The sequence below is a fragment of the Megalops cyprinoides genome, chromosome 20, assembly GCF_013368585.1.
Source record: "Megalops cyprinoides isolate fMegCyp1 chromosome 20, fMegCyp1.pri, whole genome shotgun sequence".
Lineage (NCBI taxonomy): Eukaryota > Metazoa > Chordata > Actinopteri > Elopiformes > Megalopidae > Megalops > Megalops cyprinoides.
In genome coordinates, this window is record NC_050602.1 from 5,614,895 (window position 1) to 5,632,321 (window position 17,427).

At 44.5% G+C, this 17,427-nt stretch overlaps 1 protein-coding gene across 1 annotated transcript; it reads right to left on the reverse strand.

Moving 5' to 3' along the window:
• Positions 1–293: 293 nt before the first annotated feature.
• pls1 (plastin 1 (I isoform)) lies at positions 294–13,057 on the reverse strand. The gene is made up of 16 exons (XM_036554394.1): positions 12,943–13,057; positions 12,189–12,299; positions 11,280–11,443; positions 10,685–10,814; positions 9,886–10,018; positions 8,939–9,020; positions 8,158–8,323; positions 6,652–6,794; positions 6,458–6,553; positions 5,468–5,663; positions 3,564–3,642; positions 2,899–3,013; positions 1,914–2,047; positions 1,610–1,733; positions 1,123–1,247; positions 294–496 (listed from the first exon to the last, which is right to left on the reverse strand). Exons 2-16 carry the CDS (start codon positions 12,256–12,258, stop codon positions 358–360), a joined length of 1,896 nt encoding a protein of 631 aa, XP_036410287.1. The 5' UTR covers positions 12,259–12,299; positions 12,943–13,057; the 3' UTR covers positions 294–357.
• Between the last annotated feature and the right edge of the window lie 4,370 nt (positions 13,058–17,427).

Below are 17,427 nucleotides of genomic sequence, written 5' to 3' on the forward strand. Positions count from 1 at the left end.
TAGATATGTGCAAATTTGCTTCCTTATGTAAATTCAGGAACTGGAAGTGTGAGACAGATTTTTATCATTTGCCCATCTCACACAACCTGAAAATATTAAAAAAAAAAAAATGGTAAGGAAATTCACATTTTTATTATTATTTTAGAACATTTCAGGAGTGAAACAAACAGCGTCTCATTTTTGCATCTTTTCATACAAGAACCATAGTCTAGCTGTTTCAACACAAGCGGATATAAAGTCACATTAAGAAATGTCATGAGACATTCGCTGTATAATAAGAATTCTGAGGGGGCATGTCTACATCAGGGGTGGAGTAAAATCACTGCAGATGGGCAGGTGTTGTTTGGGGGGGGGGTTTCAGCCATCCACTTTCTTCAGCCCTCTGCCCATCAGGCAAGCGAACACCGTCATCACCATCTTCGGCTTCACCTCGACCAGGTCGTCGGGCAGAGCGTACACTTTCGCCCCGATCTTACGAGAAACGGAAATGGCGTACCTGTGAGAAAAGCAGGAAAAACTATTAATTGTGGATATTAATATTAAAAATAACGGTGGAGTTAAGGCAGGTTGGGCGCCTGGAGAAAATGCAGAGGAGTGCACAAAACATCATATCTCAAAAAAACGTAATAATTATTATGTAGACATCGGGATATAAGGAGACAACTGGGCCAGCCAGTAGCCAGTAGCGCCAGCCCTGGGTGAAGGGGGACACTGCACAGAGGAGTACATACCTGCATATCTAATGGGCACGTTAGGCCAATCTCTGGGAAACAAAAATGTAACGATTTGGCCAGATGTTCTTATTCAGAGTGATTTACAAACCTAAGGTACATATGGACACATAGTAAGGCCACACAAAGAATAGCATGTACAGGAAACCTTACACCACATTTGAACATTTGCCCATGCACTACAAAGGGCTGTCATAACAAACTAAACTGAAGAACTGAACTGAAGTTTCCCTTTTTTATTTTGTTTGGTTGGACATACCAAGCATGCACCATCTCAACAGTTCTCATGAGGCTGACTGGTACATACAACCAAACAGGCTTATTTTTCCATGGAGCCTACTCTGACGCCCTTTGCTTGAACGTTTAGGTCACTCCGGGGTGTGAATCTTACTTTGCGTTGTTCAGCTTGTCGTCGGCTGTCATTTCCCCTCTCTTGACCATCTCCTCTCGGATGGCGTTGGGAGCGATGGTGTCGATCAGATCGATGACAGGAAGGCTTGTGCTTATCAATTTGTCCTGAAATAATATTCATGCAACCGATCACCAACATCATATAGTACTGATCATATTGTAATGGAATAGGCCTACATTGTAATGGTTAGAGCACTGGACTTATAACCTAAGGGCTGTAGGTGAGTATCCCATATGGGACATTGCTGCTGTACCCCTTAGACAAGTGAGAGGGACATTGCAACAGGCAGCATTAGTTAAATCCAACTGTGGAAGTAGGCAGACCACAGATTGCATGTGATGTAACACCGTAGGGGATATAACCTTTAGACCAGAACATCTGCAGTGCAGATTTATGACAACAGCACCAAGATGACACAGCAAAAGGAGGAATCATGCAAAATGTGTAACACACCCGACCCAGTTACCTTGAAGCTGGAGATGGTTGTGTTCTTCTTCCCTTGGGTTAAAGTGGTGTTCACCCAGTTGATGATGGTTTGGTCGTTGACCTTCTCGCCATCTCCAAGATCAAAGAGAACATTCAAGGTGTACCTGAGCGTGAAGCGAACGGACCGGGTAAACACACAGTGGGATGGGCAAATCGGTGCAACAGCGGCCACCCCCATCCACGCTATCTGACCCTGAATCAGCTCTTTGCTCTAGGGCAATTACGACGGTAAGGCCAAGCTGAACATTTGTAAGACGTGGAGCTGCCGACAGGCAATCCCGTACCTCCGCATCAGTTGCCAGACCAAGGCCAGGGTGTGCATCTGGCTACCCTCATTGATGTTCTCTCCGCCGATTCCCACCAGGGAAAATTTGGCTTCCCTTTTTCCGAGGTCCACTGCATAGTTACAGTTTTCAAGCTACAAGAGACAAACAAATGTCTGGATGACTCCTCATGGCAGCGGTGAAAAATATATGCGTCATCTGTCATCAGACAAAGACAGTGCTTGCACGTGTTTAAACATTTCACAGATTTTTAAATTATCTGCCAAACTTGTTCCGTTCGGCATCTGGTTTGCTTGCTTTCGAATCCGAGACTTTTCCTCTCAGTGTCTAAGCTGCGTTAACGTGCAGTTCCTTCAGACTGTGGCTTCCACGTGATTGATCTCAACATCTGACAGATCTTCATTAAATTCATGTCATATCTTCAGTATCAAAACAGAGCACTGTGACATGGGATCTGATTTAATTAGGGCAGCAATCTGAACCGGATGTTCTGAAGATTGCTTGAGGCTTCGTCTTCCAGATAGTGAAACATCTGGTGTTTGTCAAGAAAATTGTTAAAATTGACCCAACAGGTGCTCATAATAATTTTTCAATTTCTTGTTTGAGTGATTAATTTTTACATAAAAATATGAATAGACCCGTGGTTTAAACCACATAAAAATAGTACCATCATTGTAGCAGGTGAACATTGATGCAGTTCAACAAGCATTAAAGACGTTCCACAGTCATCAATCTTTTCTGTTTACCGCCTTTCATGCAAAAGCTGCAGGTTCAAACCCCTGGCAAGTGCAACAAAACTCTTCAGTTAATATCCCTCTAGAACAGGGCAATATTAAGAATGTAAGAGGCGTGAGTCACCTGAAAAAAGAATATGCTGAGCCAACAGCTAATAAAAGTGCATAACCAGAGCCTGCCAAATATTGTGATTATGCCACAAGTCCACTCCAGTCACAGCTGTATCCTCTGCATGGTGCACCCCACTGACCTTCTTCATGTTGGCACCCAGGGCCGGATACGGAGGTCGGTTGACCTTCTTGTAGTCCACGGGGACCTGGATTCTCTCATACAGTTGAAAGATGACCAGGGCATCCACCAGGTCACTGGAATGAGAGACATTCAGCTCAGTGCGGACACAGTCTGCTAAGAGCAAAAGCCTGCTCTGGCAGTCAGCAGTCAGCTGAAAAAATAACACGCACCCCCTTTCTGCAGTATAAGAAGCATTATGATGTTAAATGTGGTTTGGATCATTATTAGGGACTGCATTATATGCACACTAAAACAATTAACGTTGCATGTTTATGAAGAGCACTGCTTTTCAGCAGTTCCATTTACTTAACAGCTGAGAGTAAAGGGGTAATAATGTGGAAAAATGGGGTAATACAATAACCTTCAGCTGCATTTAAATAAACTTCCCCAGAGGGTCTGGGTAATTAAGTAATTAAAGTAAACTACTTCCATTTCATCTTTAGGCTTGAGGTACTATTTGTTCTGTACCTGAAGATATGCTAACTGCTCCAGGGATATATGCATTTAATGTATCTAATATGCTATATTGGGCTTTTAACATATCTGCCAAATAAAGAAGTAATAATGATAAAAGCTTCATATTTGCTGCTGTTGTGATAGTAATGAGAGATATTGTGGTGTTACCGATACAAGTGGTTGACGTATGGGGTCACGCCCAGGGAGTTCATCCAGTTCCGGAAGGTTCTCTCCTCTCTCGACTCCCCTGTGAGGATGGCAGTGGTGACACTCAGCCAGAGAAGAGCACTCAGGCGTATGACACTGCAACCAGCGAGCCTACCTGGGGCCTTTGGTCCATTTCCACATTGCCAAGGTTACCCTGAACTGTGTGTTTTAATGCTAATGAACAGCATAAACTTTAAAGCTTCAAATGCTACATCATGACACAGGGTCGAGTTGAGCATCAAGCCCCGGAGTCCACTGTTATATGTGGAGATTTACACATCTCACATAAACATGATATTAATGTCCAACCAGCAATCCAGGTTTATTTGCAGTAAAGGATATATGGATGCATTGAGCACACGTCAGACAGTGCATGCTGTAACACAAACCACAAGAGCAAGGAGAGTATATATAAAGAACAAGGATAGTATATACAGACAAATGTGTACAGTATCACAGCCATAGGAAGAACATCCACATTATTACATAACCCTGTATTATTCCCCAGTTTACTTAAAACTTTTACAACCTCCTACCATATACACAGAACATCCATTTCTCTCTCTCTCTTTCTCTGTGTGTGTATATGTTTTATATATGTATATATATATGTATATATATATATATATATATATATATATGTATATATATATATACACACATATTAGTGTGTGTGTATATGAGGTTTTGGGAAGTATACAGCTTCAGTCTTGAGAAATATCTTGAGAAATATACAGCCTTTGCATTATGTATCTGCTGACACAGCAATTGTGTATTGGAGTGATAGAGGGAAATCAGCGCTGACAAATAGCCACGTCCAAGCATTTTCAGCTCCAGGCTATGCAGCGGAGAGTCGACGGGATCAAACAAACCCAGACGAAAACCGAAACAGAACGGAACACAGGAACGACGAGGACAAATCGAGACCATCTGGAACGGGGCGCTCAGAGAGGCTGCAGAGCGGCACCTCCGTGGAAGGGTGGAATGCGGAGCGCGGAACAGCTCATTTTCCACCCAGCGCATGAATCAGAAACTGTGGACACCACATTTAAGCAAGACAGAGGGGGAGCGGCGGTGAGGGAAGAGACAGTAAAGGAAAGGGCATTCTGCACAGGCGATGACTGAACACAGTACCTACAATGGGAGGGGTCAGATCTGGGTTGGTGAGACAGAGAGGAAAAGAACAAACAAGGAAGCCCATCAATTCTGAGTCATTACTTCTACGAGCCAAAGTTAAGGCAATGGGTCTTAGGCAATAAAGCTGCAACCGCACATTTGAGGGCTGTTGGGAAACAGTCTGTGGAAAGCTTAGAATTTCAGCTCATAAACATCAAAGGATTTGAAGTTCCCTGTACTACACCCACTAATAGTACCCTCTGACTTGATTGCTAATTTCCTAACTGATTGACAGGTAAATACAGAATACAGAAAGGACAATCCTTGAACTAAATTTGATCAGTTGGATATATATATATGTATATATATATATATATATATATATACACACAAACATTCTTATTAAATTTGAGTGTGTGTGTCTGAACATATCCAGCTTTGACCATTTTTAGTTCAAGGATTGGCCTCTTTTTATTTACTTATTGCATGATTGAACATTCCTCTTTCAAATACTTGTATATTTGATGGCAATTGGCTACCCTTGAGGAATTCACTATTTGGGCTGGTTGTCTCTGGTCCGCAACTAATGTCTAACCTGACTGGCTCAAGCTCTACACACTGTTACGGGAACCATTAAACTGGACTTCACCGTTCTCCAAAGTTCATTCTGGAGCTGAGTGTCCCCTAGTGGTCATAATGTGCACAACGTCATTTTCATCTGCGTGAGAGGCCGAGTCTCCGACACCCACCTTCGAGCAGGGCCAAGTCAATGCCATTGTCGCTGGGCTTATTCAGGGCCGGGTACGTGTTGAACAGGTTGGCCACGAAGGCCATGTTCAGCTTGTGGTTCCCCGCCACCACATCATGAGGGGTGACGAACTGCCTGCAGTCCAGCCGCGCCGCCTGTCTCAGCATGAGCTCCGCCCTCTGCTCATCGTCACGCTCCTGGGGACAGACAGCGATCCCTGTGAGTATGTAGTCCACACATCTGTCCCTCCGTCTGTCCGTGTGGCTATGTGTGTACAGTTAGCACTTCATCTCTCAGCTGGGCTGGCCCTTCCCTTTAACTGATGCTGGTGTCTGTGTTTACATGCTTGTGTTCGCCCGCCAATCCATATATCTATTCACCCATCACCCAATGTGTATTGCCACCCATCTCTTTGTGTTTACCCATCCTTTTGCAGATTCACATATCTCTATGTTTGTGTTTACCCATTTCTGTTTGCATTCACCCATCTCTGTATTTGTGTTCACCCATCTCTAAGTTTGTTTTAACATTATTACATTACATTATTGCCATTTAGTAGACACTCTTATCAAGACTGACTGACATGGGTTGCCATTTTCACATGTTATTCATTTATAGAGCTGCGTATTTACTGTTAAATACCTTGCCCTAGCAGTGCCCCAGTAGGGAATTGAACCAGCAACCTTTCAGTTATGAGCCCTTCTCCTTACCACTATGCTATGCTGCCATTCATCTCTGGGTATTTACCAATGGGTATTTACCCTTCTCTGTTTTATTAACCCATCTCTATTTGTATTCACCTATCTCTATGCTTGTATTCACCCATATCTGTTTGCATTCAACCACGTTATGTTTCTATTCACCCATGCTTTGCCTCACATCTGTGTCTACGTGCAGCATGTCCTACATGAAGCAGCAGTTTCTACAGCAGCAATGCTTTTCCAAAGCGCCTGCACACTCAGGCAGCGTGCGGCTCTGTTCTCTCCCTTACGTTTATTCCTGAAATGTCGATAAAGATCCTCAGCTCTTCATCACACTCCCCCTTGGGCGCTATTTGGTCGAGCAGGTGGAAGTAGGCTTTGGAGTCCTGAAACAGATAAGAGGCAGTTCATTCGTGGAATGCCTATGCGCAGTTCGTGCACGGACACAGCTCGGAGAGGGCGAGTCGGCGTGGCGGGCCAGCACCTTGATGTCTTCGCTGAAGTTTGCGATTCTCTGCCAGCCTGCATTGTCCAGGTGATAGTTGACCCAGCGCAGCAGCAGCTCCTCCGGCGACATGGACAGCAGGTGGTCCAGCTCCTCCCCCTCCCCAAGGAGAGCGATGAGTGCTGAAGACCCACACACAGACACAAACACACACACACAGACACACACACATACACACATGCGTGCACACCCATATACACACATGCGCACACACAAACACGCACACCCACACGCACGCATGCACGCACACACACATACACACGCACCCATGCACACACACACACACACACAAGCATACACACAGAGGCACAGACTGAATATGAATTCTGACAAGCATCTGGCTGATACTATTAGAGTCAACAATCCAGTAAGAAAACATTCTCTGTAGAGACTAAAAATACATTAACCAGTAGTGTCGTTAGGTCCAATCATTCAGGGTTATAGCCCCGAATATTTTAAGCCTAGTCCCCAATATTTTCGCCCTGAAAAGCAAAACAACAGACAGACAGCGCCCCACTGACAGCGCCGAACTTGACTTGCAGCGTCCGAAGGTGTGATAATATTAATTTCTTATAAAGGTAGATATAACCTCCCCAACCTATCGTTGCTGATCTCCCTTCAAAAAAAGACAAGACCCAGGCAAACTTGACTTAGCCCCTGATCTTTTCAACAGCTAGAAAACGCCCCTGACAGTAACTACTGATATAATATCTTTGATAATTGTGCACACATGCACCCACAGTCCCCCCTCACTCTCACCCACTACTGCCTAATCTTGCTTTCCATTTCAGTGCAGTTAAACATGGACAATCTCGACATTAGGCTCCATTTAAATCATCTTATCAAAAGGTTTTAGTATGGGACCGTGGCTGAGACTTCCGGGCATCTCTTTTCATGTCCACACACCCTGTCCCTCCCCCACTGCCAAAAGCGACGGGGAGAACATTCGAGAGAAAACAGAATCATTTCGCAGATGTTCCGATTCAGAACAATTAGCAAAGCAAAGGTGCAAGAGCGCATAGATTAAAGCCACGTGGACCACAGTGCATTCAGGAAATGACTGACCACATGCAGACATGTTAAACTCATGGTCACCTCACAGTATTATAATACTGTTCTGTTTCTCTGTTGCTGGTGATACACTTCTGTTTCATTCTCTTCCCTTCTGTAATGGAAGTTGCTCTCGATAAGAACATCAAATAAATGCATATACTACAATGTAATGAAATGCACAATAACCAGTGACACAATGAATACAGAATAAGTGCTACGCTAAAAGAAATTACACTGCTAGTGTCAAGAGGCAATAATACCCTACAGTGATATATTGTATAGGCAAAGGAAAGATTCTTCTGTCGTAATGAGTTAGCTGAATTCAACAGTATGCAACAGAGGATGGCCAGAAACTCCGATGTTCTGCCCGCTGTGGGAAGCGTTTTACAATGGCTGCTTGATGACTGAAATGAACAAAAAGGCCACCCTCACCCTCATTCCTGGAGATCTCGATGTCAGCGAATAGGCCGACTTTGATGATCTGCCAAAGCAGGCCCAGCACGAGGTGAGGCTTCCCGGCCTGCAGGTCGTGGGCGTCGATGTTGATCACAGTGCAACCGATGGCCGAAGCCGAGTTCAGGGCCAGCATCAGGTTCTCCTGCGGTACACACAGAGACTCTGGCTGTCCAGACAGCACCCACCAGTCCGCTGGCCCCCCTCTGTCACATGTGAGGCGGGGTGATGTGGCACGCTCAATGAAAGGGCACCTGGGACTGAAATCTTATCAGCACGCTGTAACCTGCTTAGTATCACCCTTCCAGTACAGAGTGCTAAACTTTTACTTTCAGTAAAGTTTCCAGGTGATACTGAAAGAGTTCATTTAACATGGTGTGCTCACATAATGTGAGATGAAGGGGGTTGTAACGTTGATATTAACAGGGTTCATCTGAAGGTCATCTCATATAACGTGTATGTTTAATGCATTTCATATGTTCTGGAAAAAACTTTGTAACTTTCTGAACATGGACCATGAACGCACCTACAAGCCATATTTTTGAAAGCTTTCTATGTTGAGTGATGGGAACTATTAGGTTGCACTGAACTGAAACTGAACAGCATCTTTAATGTAATGATCGCATTGCAACAGAGCTGAATAAAAGGGGAAGCAAAGACAAATGGACAGTAACTAGCAGTGATTCGTAACAGTAACAAGTAACTAGGTATCAGGCATTCCTGGCAAACACATCAGCTTGGGCTTGTATGTGGTACTCACATTCATGGTGAATGTTGTTAGCTTCTTGGTGTTTATAACTCTCTCATCAATTGTGTCTGGTTGGGATAAGTTAATCATTTTGCTGAAAAAAAAACACATTACACCAATGCAAAAATGTGATATCCAACACAACATACTGAGATGGTGCTAGGCCTTGCATTCACGTCAATTAATCAATCTAATTTAATTTGTTTATCACATCCTTACAAGTAATTTGTCACAGAGCCCTTCACAATAGTCTGAAGAACACAAAAAGACATCGTCTTTCTGCACATGAAGTATTATAGCATAATAAATCCAATCTAATAAATTTAATGAACAAAGTCACTTTGATAATGTAAAATTTTTTTGATATATGAAATAACCTTGGACTTTTATACATCAGCTTTGACAACAACATTCTGCATGTTTGGCTGATAAATGCACACATTAGCTCCAATAAGACCAGTGTGGCACAATTCTATTCTGAGTCAATGTTTGTGCTTTTGGCAGCTTGTCAGAAGACAGACAAAAAGTGAAACCAACAGCAAGCCATGTGACATGAAGTATACGGCATTACAAAGGCCACTCAGATATAGCACCAACACTATCTGTGTGGCTTTTTTTTTACAGCAGTTTTATGAGTTTTTAATCTTCTAACGGGAAAATATTTTATATGACACTTTACCTTATGCAACAGTAAGGTGTTAAATCAAATCACTTTTCTGTCTACCGAGTAGCATAGTACAGGTACAGTACATCTCATTACTTGTGAATATCATCTCTGGTGATTTCTCCACTTTTGCCAAGGGCATCTTTATTCCTCCTTGTTATTAATGTTATTCCACTTGCAATGATGCAGTGCAACATGCTCTGTAAAATTCTGATGATTACTTTGTTAATCTTGCGCTAGATGTAATACAATTTGAGTAAATGACGGATTGATTGACTGATTGATCGTGTTTTACCAGACTAGAATGCCATCCCTGACAGACTTGAAGAGGCTGTCATTTTCGGGGTCCATGGGAACCAGGTGCTTGCAGTCGGGGTCGTCCGCTAAGGCCTTGTTGATCCAGTTCACGAAGGCCACCTTCTCCTCGTCTGAGGGTCAGCATTATGACAAGTGACAAAACAGAGATGGTCAAATGGTTCAAAGGCCAGAGAGCAGTCTGCGTGTCAAAGGACTGTGCTGAAGCTTCAGGAAACTGTATCTGTTGTGCACAAGACACAAAAGTATCTTCTGCTACTTGCACATTTTTTAAATCCTTCCACATATTTGTGTCAGGAGGCTTCATCAGGTGTGCTGATGTGTTTTATTTACACTTACACAAGAGATGGGGGAACAGGGGAAAATGCTGCCAAAAATGGTAATTGGCATTTTGCTTAGCACAGTGCTGCATTTGTGTGAACAATTAAATAAAATGTCAAGCATGCTTCACTAACTTGTAATTGGAAAGTGCAATTATGAAAGTGCTCCAATTATGAGACAACAGAAATACACTGGTCCTGAATGGGGCCTCTTGAACTGAGCCCTTCCACACAGGGAAGGACCTTGCGATTCTTGGCGCCCTTGCTTACCAAACCATGACAACAGGTAATTGATGGTCACTTATCTCACTTTCCCTCAATGCTCACACATGTGAAATTGGCAGAAACCATGGGATGTGTTTTCTACTCCTGACTGCAGCACAAGGTCAAGAGGACCACATTGGAGCAATCCAATGAGCCTTTAAACACGCCAAAAAAAACCACAGAATCAGCAGTTACCGGAGTATGAGTGCTGTGTCCCCTCACTGGAGATGCCCGAAGTCCCCCCGAAGGATCGGATTCCATCTCTCCTGGTGATGGACTTGCGGAAAGACTCCCTCACCTCTTTGCTTTTCAGCTCCTGGTAGATCTGCGTGGGATGACAATGGAGGAGAAAACATTTAGGATACATTCCGAGAAAACTTATCAGTGGTCCTGATCACATTTCAGTCTACATGACATAATGTCTGTTCTGTTCAGATTCAGAGCTGACTCTCAGAGCTATGTGACTCTCCTGAGTGCGGCAAAGTGGACATTTCGCATTACACTGCATTCATTATTTGTTCATGTAGCAGATGCTCAAAACCACTGTGACTTGGATCACTTACATTTGTAAAAAAATTTCCTTTTACAGAGCAACTCAGGTCAAAATTACTGCACCTTGCTCTAGAGTGTGACAGCTGTGTCCCACCCTGAGTTTGAACCTGCAAGCCTCAGCACCTTTAGTGCCCTGCCAATCAGCTGCAACCTGACAGCCTGAGCTGTCATTGCAAGTATGGCGTGACGTGCAGGGGTCCGGCATGCAGGTCCACACAGGACAGGGTGGAGAGCTCACCGATACGAACTCCTCGAAGCTGATCCGTTCATCTTTGTTGGTGTCACCGGCGGCGATGAACTTCTCCACAATTTCTCGGACCTTGAACCCGGGCAACGAGAAGCTGGCCTCCTTAAAGAGTTCCTGCAGCTCAAAGTCACTCACATAGCCACTGTTGTCTATGTCTGAAAAGAGAAATATGTTGCCTTTGTGGAAACACTGAAAGCAACAGAGAATTGGAATCTCTTGACGGCTATATATTTAAAGTTCATTACTATCTATAACTATTTTTAACTACCCTTTATAGAGTACTAGTCAAAAATTTGGACACACCTGATTAAGATGATGGGAAACATGCATTCAAAGCCATTTTGATCTAAAGACCTATGCTTAAATGCTTGAAATTTGTCTCTTAGACAAATATAAGTAGTGAAGTTGAAGTTTCAAAAAAAAATTATTTATTTTTTAAAATTTTGGCCACTTTGAAGAATCTCAAATATAAGATAGTGTTGATTTGTTTTCAGCACTTTTTTGTCACTGCATAATTCAATTTGTGTTGTTTCACAGTTTTGCTGTCTTTACTACTATTCTAAAATGTGGAAAATAGTAAAAATAAAGAATACGTTGCATCCAAACTGGACTGCATAGCTATTTATATACCTATAACTATCTACCCTTTGTATGCCGAATACCATTTCATGTGCCATAAAGCAATATAGGTCTTAGTAGTATACCTGTCATTCCCGTAAAAGCTGGCAATGTTTGACATGCCTGCTTGTGTCATGTGACATGAGGATTTGTCATGCCGTGAGGCAGGTCATGGTATAGTGTGCACTCTAAGCACAGCGAGCAGGAAGGCTGTTTAAAAGTGCACAGCAACACCTGAGCCAAGGAAAACAACTGATCCACAATCAGTGGGGAGACACTGACCTATCTTACTGAAGGCCTCTCTCAGGTCCTCTAGGTCCTCCCGAGAGATCTGCGTGATGTTGTTCTCCATGCTGTCGGACTCTGGACTGCGTCACGCACCGCTTAGCACACCTGGGAATGACAGGAGAGGGGGGTTACAGCACACCGCAGGAGTAGGATGGGGGGGGGGGGGGGGTGGTAAGGGTTGGCTAAAGGGCTCAGATCAATGAGAAACACTGTCTCTGCAGAGAATTATCAGCTCAGAAGTTGAGACCCTGTCGGTCCTCACCGGGGCTTCTTAATCATTAATCTTAATCAAGGCATCACAGAAATGAGGTCTTCAGTCTTATGCAAGGTCTGCAGCACAAACTTGCTTACACGAAATACAGGAATCAAAACAAAACAAAAAAGCAGCGCTTTTTGAAAAGGCAGAGCTTTGGCCCGAAGCAAATGATCCCCTTTGATCTTTAGGACTTGCCCTTCACATTGCCCCAGTGCCTGGCACGGGCCATCAGAAATGAAGCCAACCATACAGCTCCGAACAGAAAACAAAGTTAGTGCTTGACTGCATAAAATGTGCCCCTCTGAAACATAAGGGTCAAGCACCGTGGCTGTCACAATAAAAGGCGTGAGGCGAAGAGATGTCACTGGGAGGTTTTCGAAAAGCACCCCAGTCACACACCCATGCTGAGAATTCGAGACGCAAGGGAAAGATAGCAGTCCGGGATAAGACCCTTCCCCACCTCTCCACGCCCCTCCGAAGACACAGCCGTACCTTTCTCTGGCCTCGTTTCTCTTCTGTCCTTCAGTCCCTTCCCTATCGCGCCACGCTCGGGAGCGTCCAGATTACGAACGTGAAACAGCGGGATCGTTTACCCCCCGGGCCTCCCCTGGAGTGCTGCCTGCTCTCTCCCTGCTGGCTTGTGGAGCTGGAAGTGCAAGCAGCGGAACTTTGCCCTCCCGGACCCTGCCAAGGGGGTGGCGCCGCCGGCGACACCCTGGGCCGGAGTTCAGGCGGCCGTGCAGCAGCGTTCCTGTAACACCATGTCAGCAGAGACGCCCTGCGGCTTTATGGCCCATCATAAGGCAATTAAGGCCGCTGTGTCAGAAAGTGCAACACGGGGAAAAGAATCTGGTTGGACGCGTGTTGCCAAGCGTTTGTAAACCTGCCCTGCAAGTGCCCACTGGCACCCTGCTACACACTTTCTCTGGCCTTCATTTCCAAATACATATTGACTTTCTCATAAAAACCCTAGACTTTAATTTCAAGCTGCAATCAGACACATATTTTAAGGTAACTATGGAAAATTGTAAATTATATATACATATTAGAGATATAAAAGGTTCATATGCATTCACACTTGATTCTGAGTTTTGGGCCTACTCGATTTAGCATTGGCATGCTAACACAGCTCTACTCATTGGATGCAGTTTAAACGCTGGGAAAATGTAAGAATGTAAGAAAGTGAGCTCTAATAAGGCGGACCGCATTGAAAGAGGCATAGTGGGATGAGCACGACCCACAGTTTATCTGCTGAGATGCATTGTTGTCTAGGTAAGAATGACTCTGTGGGATTGGTCCTGTCTCTTTGGGTGACTCCTCTCTCTCACGCCCACTCTATTGTCAACAGGATCCACGACTTACACAAAATCAGGGGAAAGAGAATAAAATTAACGCATTAAGAGCACTGCCGGAGTGCGGGGGGAGGGGTGAAAGCAAGGAACAAAAGATATGGGGCACTTTGTGGCCCCCTACCCCATCAGTCTGCAGGGGAACAAAAAAAGACAGTCACGTGACCCTGGCACTGGACACAAGAAACAAAAGCCCCCGAAGACAAAAGACATGGGTACTTGAGGAGCGGTGGATTTCACAGGCGCCTTTTAGGAGAGAGGATGGAGGGAAGCCAACGCGGAACACCTGGCAGAAGAGGAGGGCGACGCTAATTAAACCTGTCGCTGGAGGGAACATAATTACGGACGCGCGGAGGATACTGTGACAGGGAACATACTGGAAGCTCTGTGCCGGTACAGTACACTGTGGCAGAAAGCAGCTGCTTGCCATGCAAAGTGACAGATCCGATACCTGCAGACCGCACTCGGTGTGACGAGACATATTATTATGCCTGATAACAGATTATAATCAGAGGCAGCTATTGTAAAATAAAAATTACAATTGTACACAACATTCATCCCACCGTTATATTATAAACACAAACACAGTGCTTTTCAGCACAAAGAAATAAACCGTTTCAGCTCAACAGTCCTTCATATTCTATGCAAACCGCAGTCAAAGCTGAAAACCTGTTGCCCAGACAGCAACCTGATATGATGACGACGAACTGGCTTGGAGAATGGGACAAATAAAACCGGCCTTTCTCAGAACTAAGCATTTTGGTAAGTTTTCAGAAACAACAACAAACAAAGCAACTAGTCAGAAAACCTATTTCTTTGCTTAATATATAAAAAAAATATTTCGAACGTACTTAAAATGTTCTGAATTCCAGTCAGCTGGAAAGAAACGTATTAATTTCACGCTACTAAACAATACATAAGCAGTTTTTAGTGTCACCAATGTATTGTCTAAATACATGACCCAAAGCCCCAGAACAAAGCAGATATAGTGTTTCATTAGAGGCCTAATGCCGTAATCAGCTTACCGAAACAGCTGGGTCCGTGAGAAAGCCTTCGAGGTGCATCGGAGTCGCCCTTCCCTTCTCTGCTGAATGTGAGCGGAGTCTTAGCAACGGCGGTGCACAGAGCGAGCCGTGGGGAAATCCATACTGACACTCCGCTCTGTCCACCTACAACCCGCCCCTTCTTCCTCCACGATATCCGCTCCTGAATCCGGCCAACACCACCGGGGTGACAGTTCCTGTGCCACAAGCCCTCGGACTGGTCGCTCAGCTGATACCCGATCTGGGGGGCTAGCTCGCTGACTCTGAAAAGAAGTGGTGGAGGCTTTTGGCTTCCTCCCTCTGGCCGCTATTCTCGCTGGCCGCATGGTTGCATTATTGATGTAGCTCGCGGCCGGATTCAGTTACCACCGCCCCCACCCCGGTAGACACACATTATGCCAATTCAGGCGCTCTACCTTAGCCCACCATTTCCGATCCCACCTCTCACACCACTGTGTCTCAACCAGCAGTTGCCTGGCATGATGCTAGTATATTTCATATCACAACCCGGCACAATGTGAGCTTAGGAACTTTGAAGGGTACTACCTAGGTAGGGATAAGCTCACTTCCACAACATTTTGCCCTAAAATGATGTCACTTTTTGGCACACCACAGTGAACAGGAACATAAAGGTCACTACTACAAAGCTGCCAGGCAATATACCTGTCTGGAGTTGTTTCGCGAGTGAACAGTACATTATGACATTTTACTGTTATCCATATCCCTTTATTGGCTCAGTAAAAGACCATCATTCAGGGTGACTTTAACTCTAAAAACTCTTTTTATACAGCTCTGGATATTTAGTGATGCAATTCAGGTTGAGTGCTTTGCTCAACAGTTGAAAAAAATGACCCCACCTGATTCTTCAACTTCAGTCTGCAGTTTGTGAGTCCCAGTCTGCTGACCAGCACATCAGTGCACCAAACTGCTGCCTATTATTGACTTCACTGAATGACTGTGCAGCGTCAAACACAGCACTGATATTTCATACAGTTGTTGATACAACATATGACCAGAATACCACAGAATGGTGTTGTGCATGCACTTGCTGGTCTGGAATGTTGTTAACTTGGTCTGTCACTGTTTGTCATGTAACTTAGATGGATAAACGTCTGCTTTCTTGCAGTGGATATGCATATGAACATCTGCTCAATGCATGTAGAGTAATGTAACATTGAGAACAAGATGGAGCATGCTTCTGCTCTCAACAATGAAAAATGGCCTCCACCCACAGCGCCACCAAACCCAGTGTAAAACTGGCAACACGATTCTGGATATAGCCTTCATTCAAATGACATAACTCATATCAATCTATGCTGCCGCAAACATTCATCCCAACAACTGTGGACACAACAACTGTGTCCACATCATAGGGAACCTCGCTGGCCAATTTGTCACGTGTCTCTCTACTTGCAATAATAGCAATGGCTGCTGCTAGGGTTCATTCAAGAACACAAACCAGCAGCAAGTCAGATGGATAGGATTAGGCAAAAGCAAACTGAACTGGATGGGTGTGAGCTGCTTTGGAAATGAGCTTATTGCTTTGAGGCTGCCTGTGGGTTCTTGCTCCATGCCCTTTGCAGACAGATCTTCTAACGCAGGAGGCTTCTGGGCCGCAGGCCCGGTTTTGGTCCTGGCAGAGCCGAGGAGTCAGGTGTCACGTCGGGAACAGGTCCCCGACCTTCTCCAGGATGACTGTCAGCGGCCATCTTCGGAAGGCCTTAGGGTGACACCAGTGGGCCATGGAGAGGCACAACGAGAGGGGCTGAGCTGTCAGGCAGGGAGAGCGAGAGAGAGAGAGAGAGAGAGAGAGAGAGAGAGAGAGGGAAGTAAGAGAGAAGCAAGGTGACAGAGGGATAAAGAGAGTTTGAAAGAGCAAAAGAGGTGAGCAAGAGGAAAATGAGGTAGACAGAGAGAGATAGCAACATTAACAGTCACTAAATGACCATTAAATTCTAGAAACACCCACAAACTAGCAAATCCCATTCCTATCACAATAAGGCCCTGAGTCGGCTGGTCCTGAGGCTTACAGCACTAATGCCTGCTAACATCGCACAGATAAATTATAGCAAAACACAAACAAACCTGCATCATCGGGAAAGCAAAACAGCGTGCTATCCAGCCCTAAAAGGAATTATACCATGGCAGACTATCTGACCACAGTAAGAAATGTAAAACTAAGAGAAACACTGACAAAGCATAAATTTTGTGAGCAAATCCTGGCTATGGAGACAGAGTTTGGGACAGAGCAACATTACATTTTGAAATGCAATAAATAAATAAATAAAAAGAAAGCATTTTTCTTGAGCAAATTTGGAAAGATTTGTCCAAATTTCAACTCCTCCCTGAAGGAACACAAATCTCCAAGGAGAAAACGGGAGCAATGTGACCCTTGCAGAAAAATATATCTCTTCCTAGGAGACAGTGGGTGACACCACAATGGAATCAAATTGCTCATTTTATTACTGTCGGTAGCAGTAGTAGCATTTTTAGCATTCTGGTTTTATTAGACTCACGGCGTCTCTCAGCATCCTGCCACACAATCTCTGGTGGATCTAGGACTGCACGAGTGGGCGGTATATACC

Excerpts from the sequence above, each read along its gene's own strand:
- pls1 (XM_036554394.1), bottom strand. The coding sequence starts at position 12,258 with ATGGAGAACAACATCACGCAGATCTCTCGGGAGGACCTAGAGGACCTG. Across the intron at positions 6,554-6,651 it reads ACTTCAGCGAAGACATCAAG|GACTCCAAAGCCTACTTCCA; the intron begins GTGCTGGCCCGC and ends TATCTGTTTCAG. Across the intron at positions 2,048-2,898 it reads TGGGTGCCAACATGAAGAAG|CTTGAAAACTGTAACTATGC; the intron begins GTCAGTGGGGTG and ends TGTCTCTTGTAG.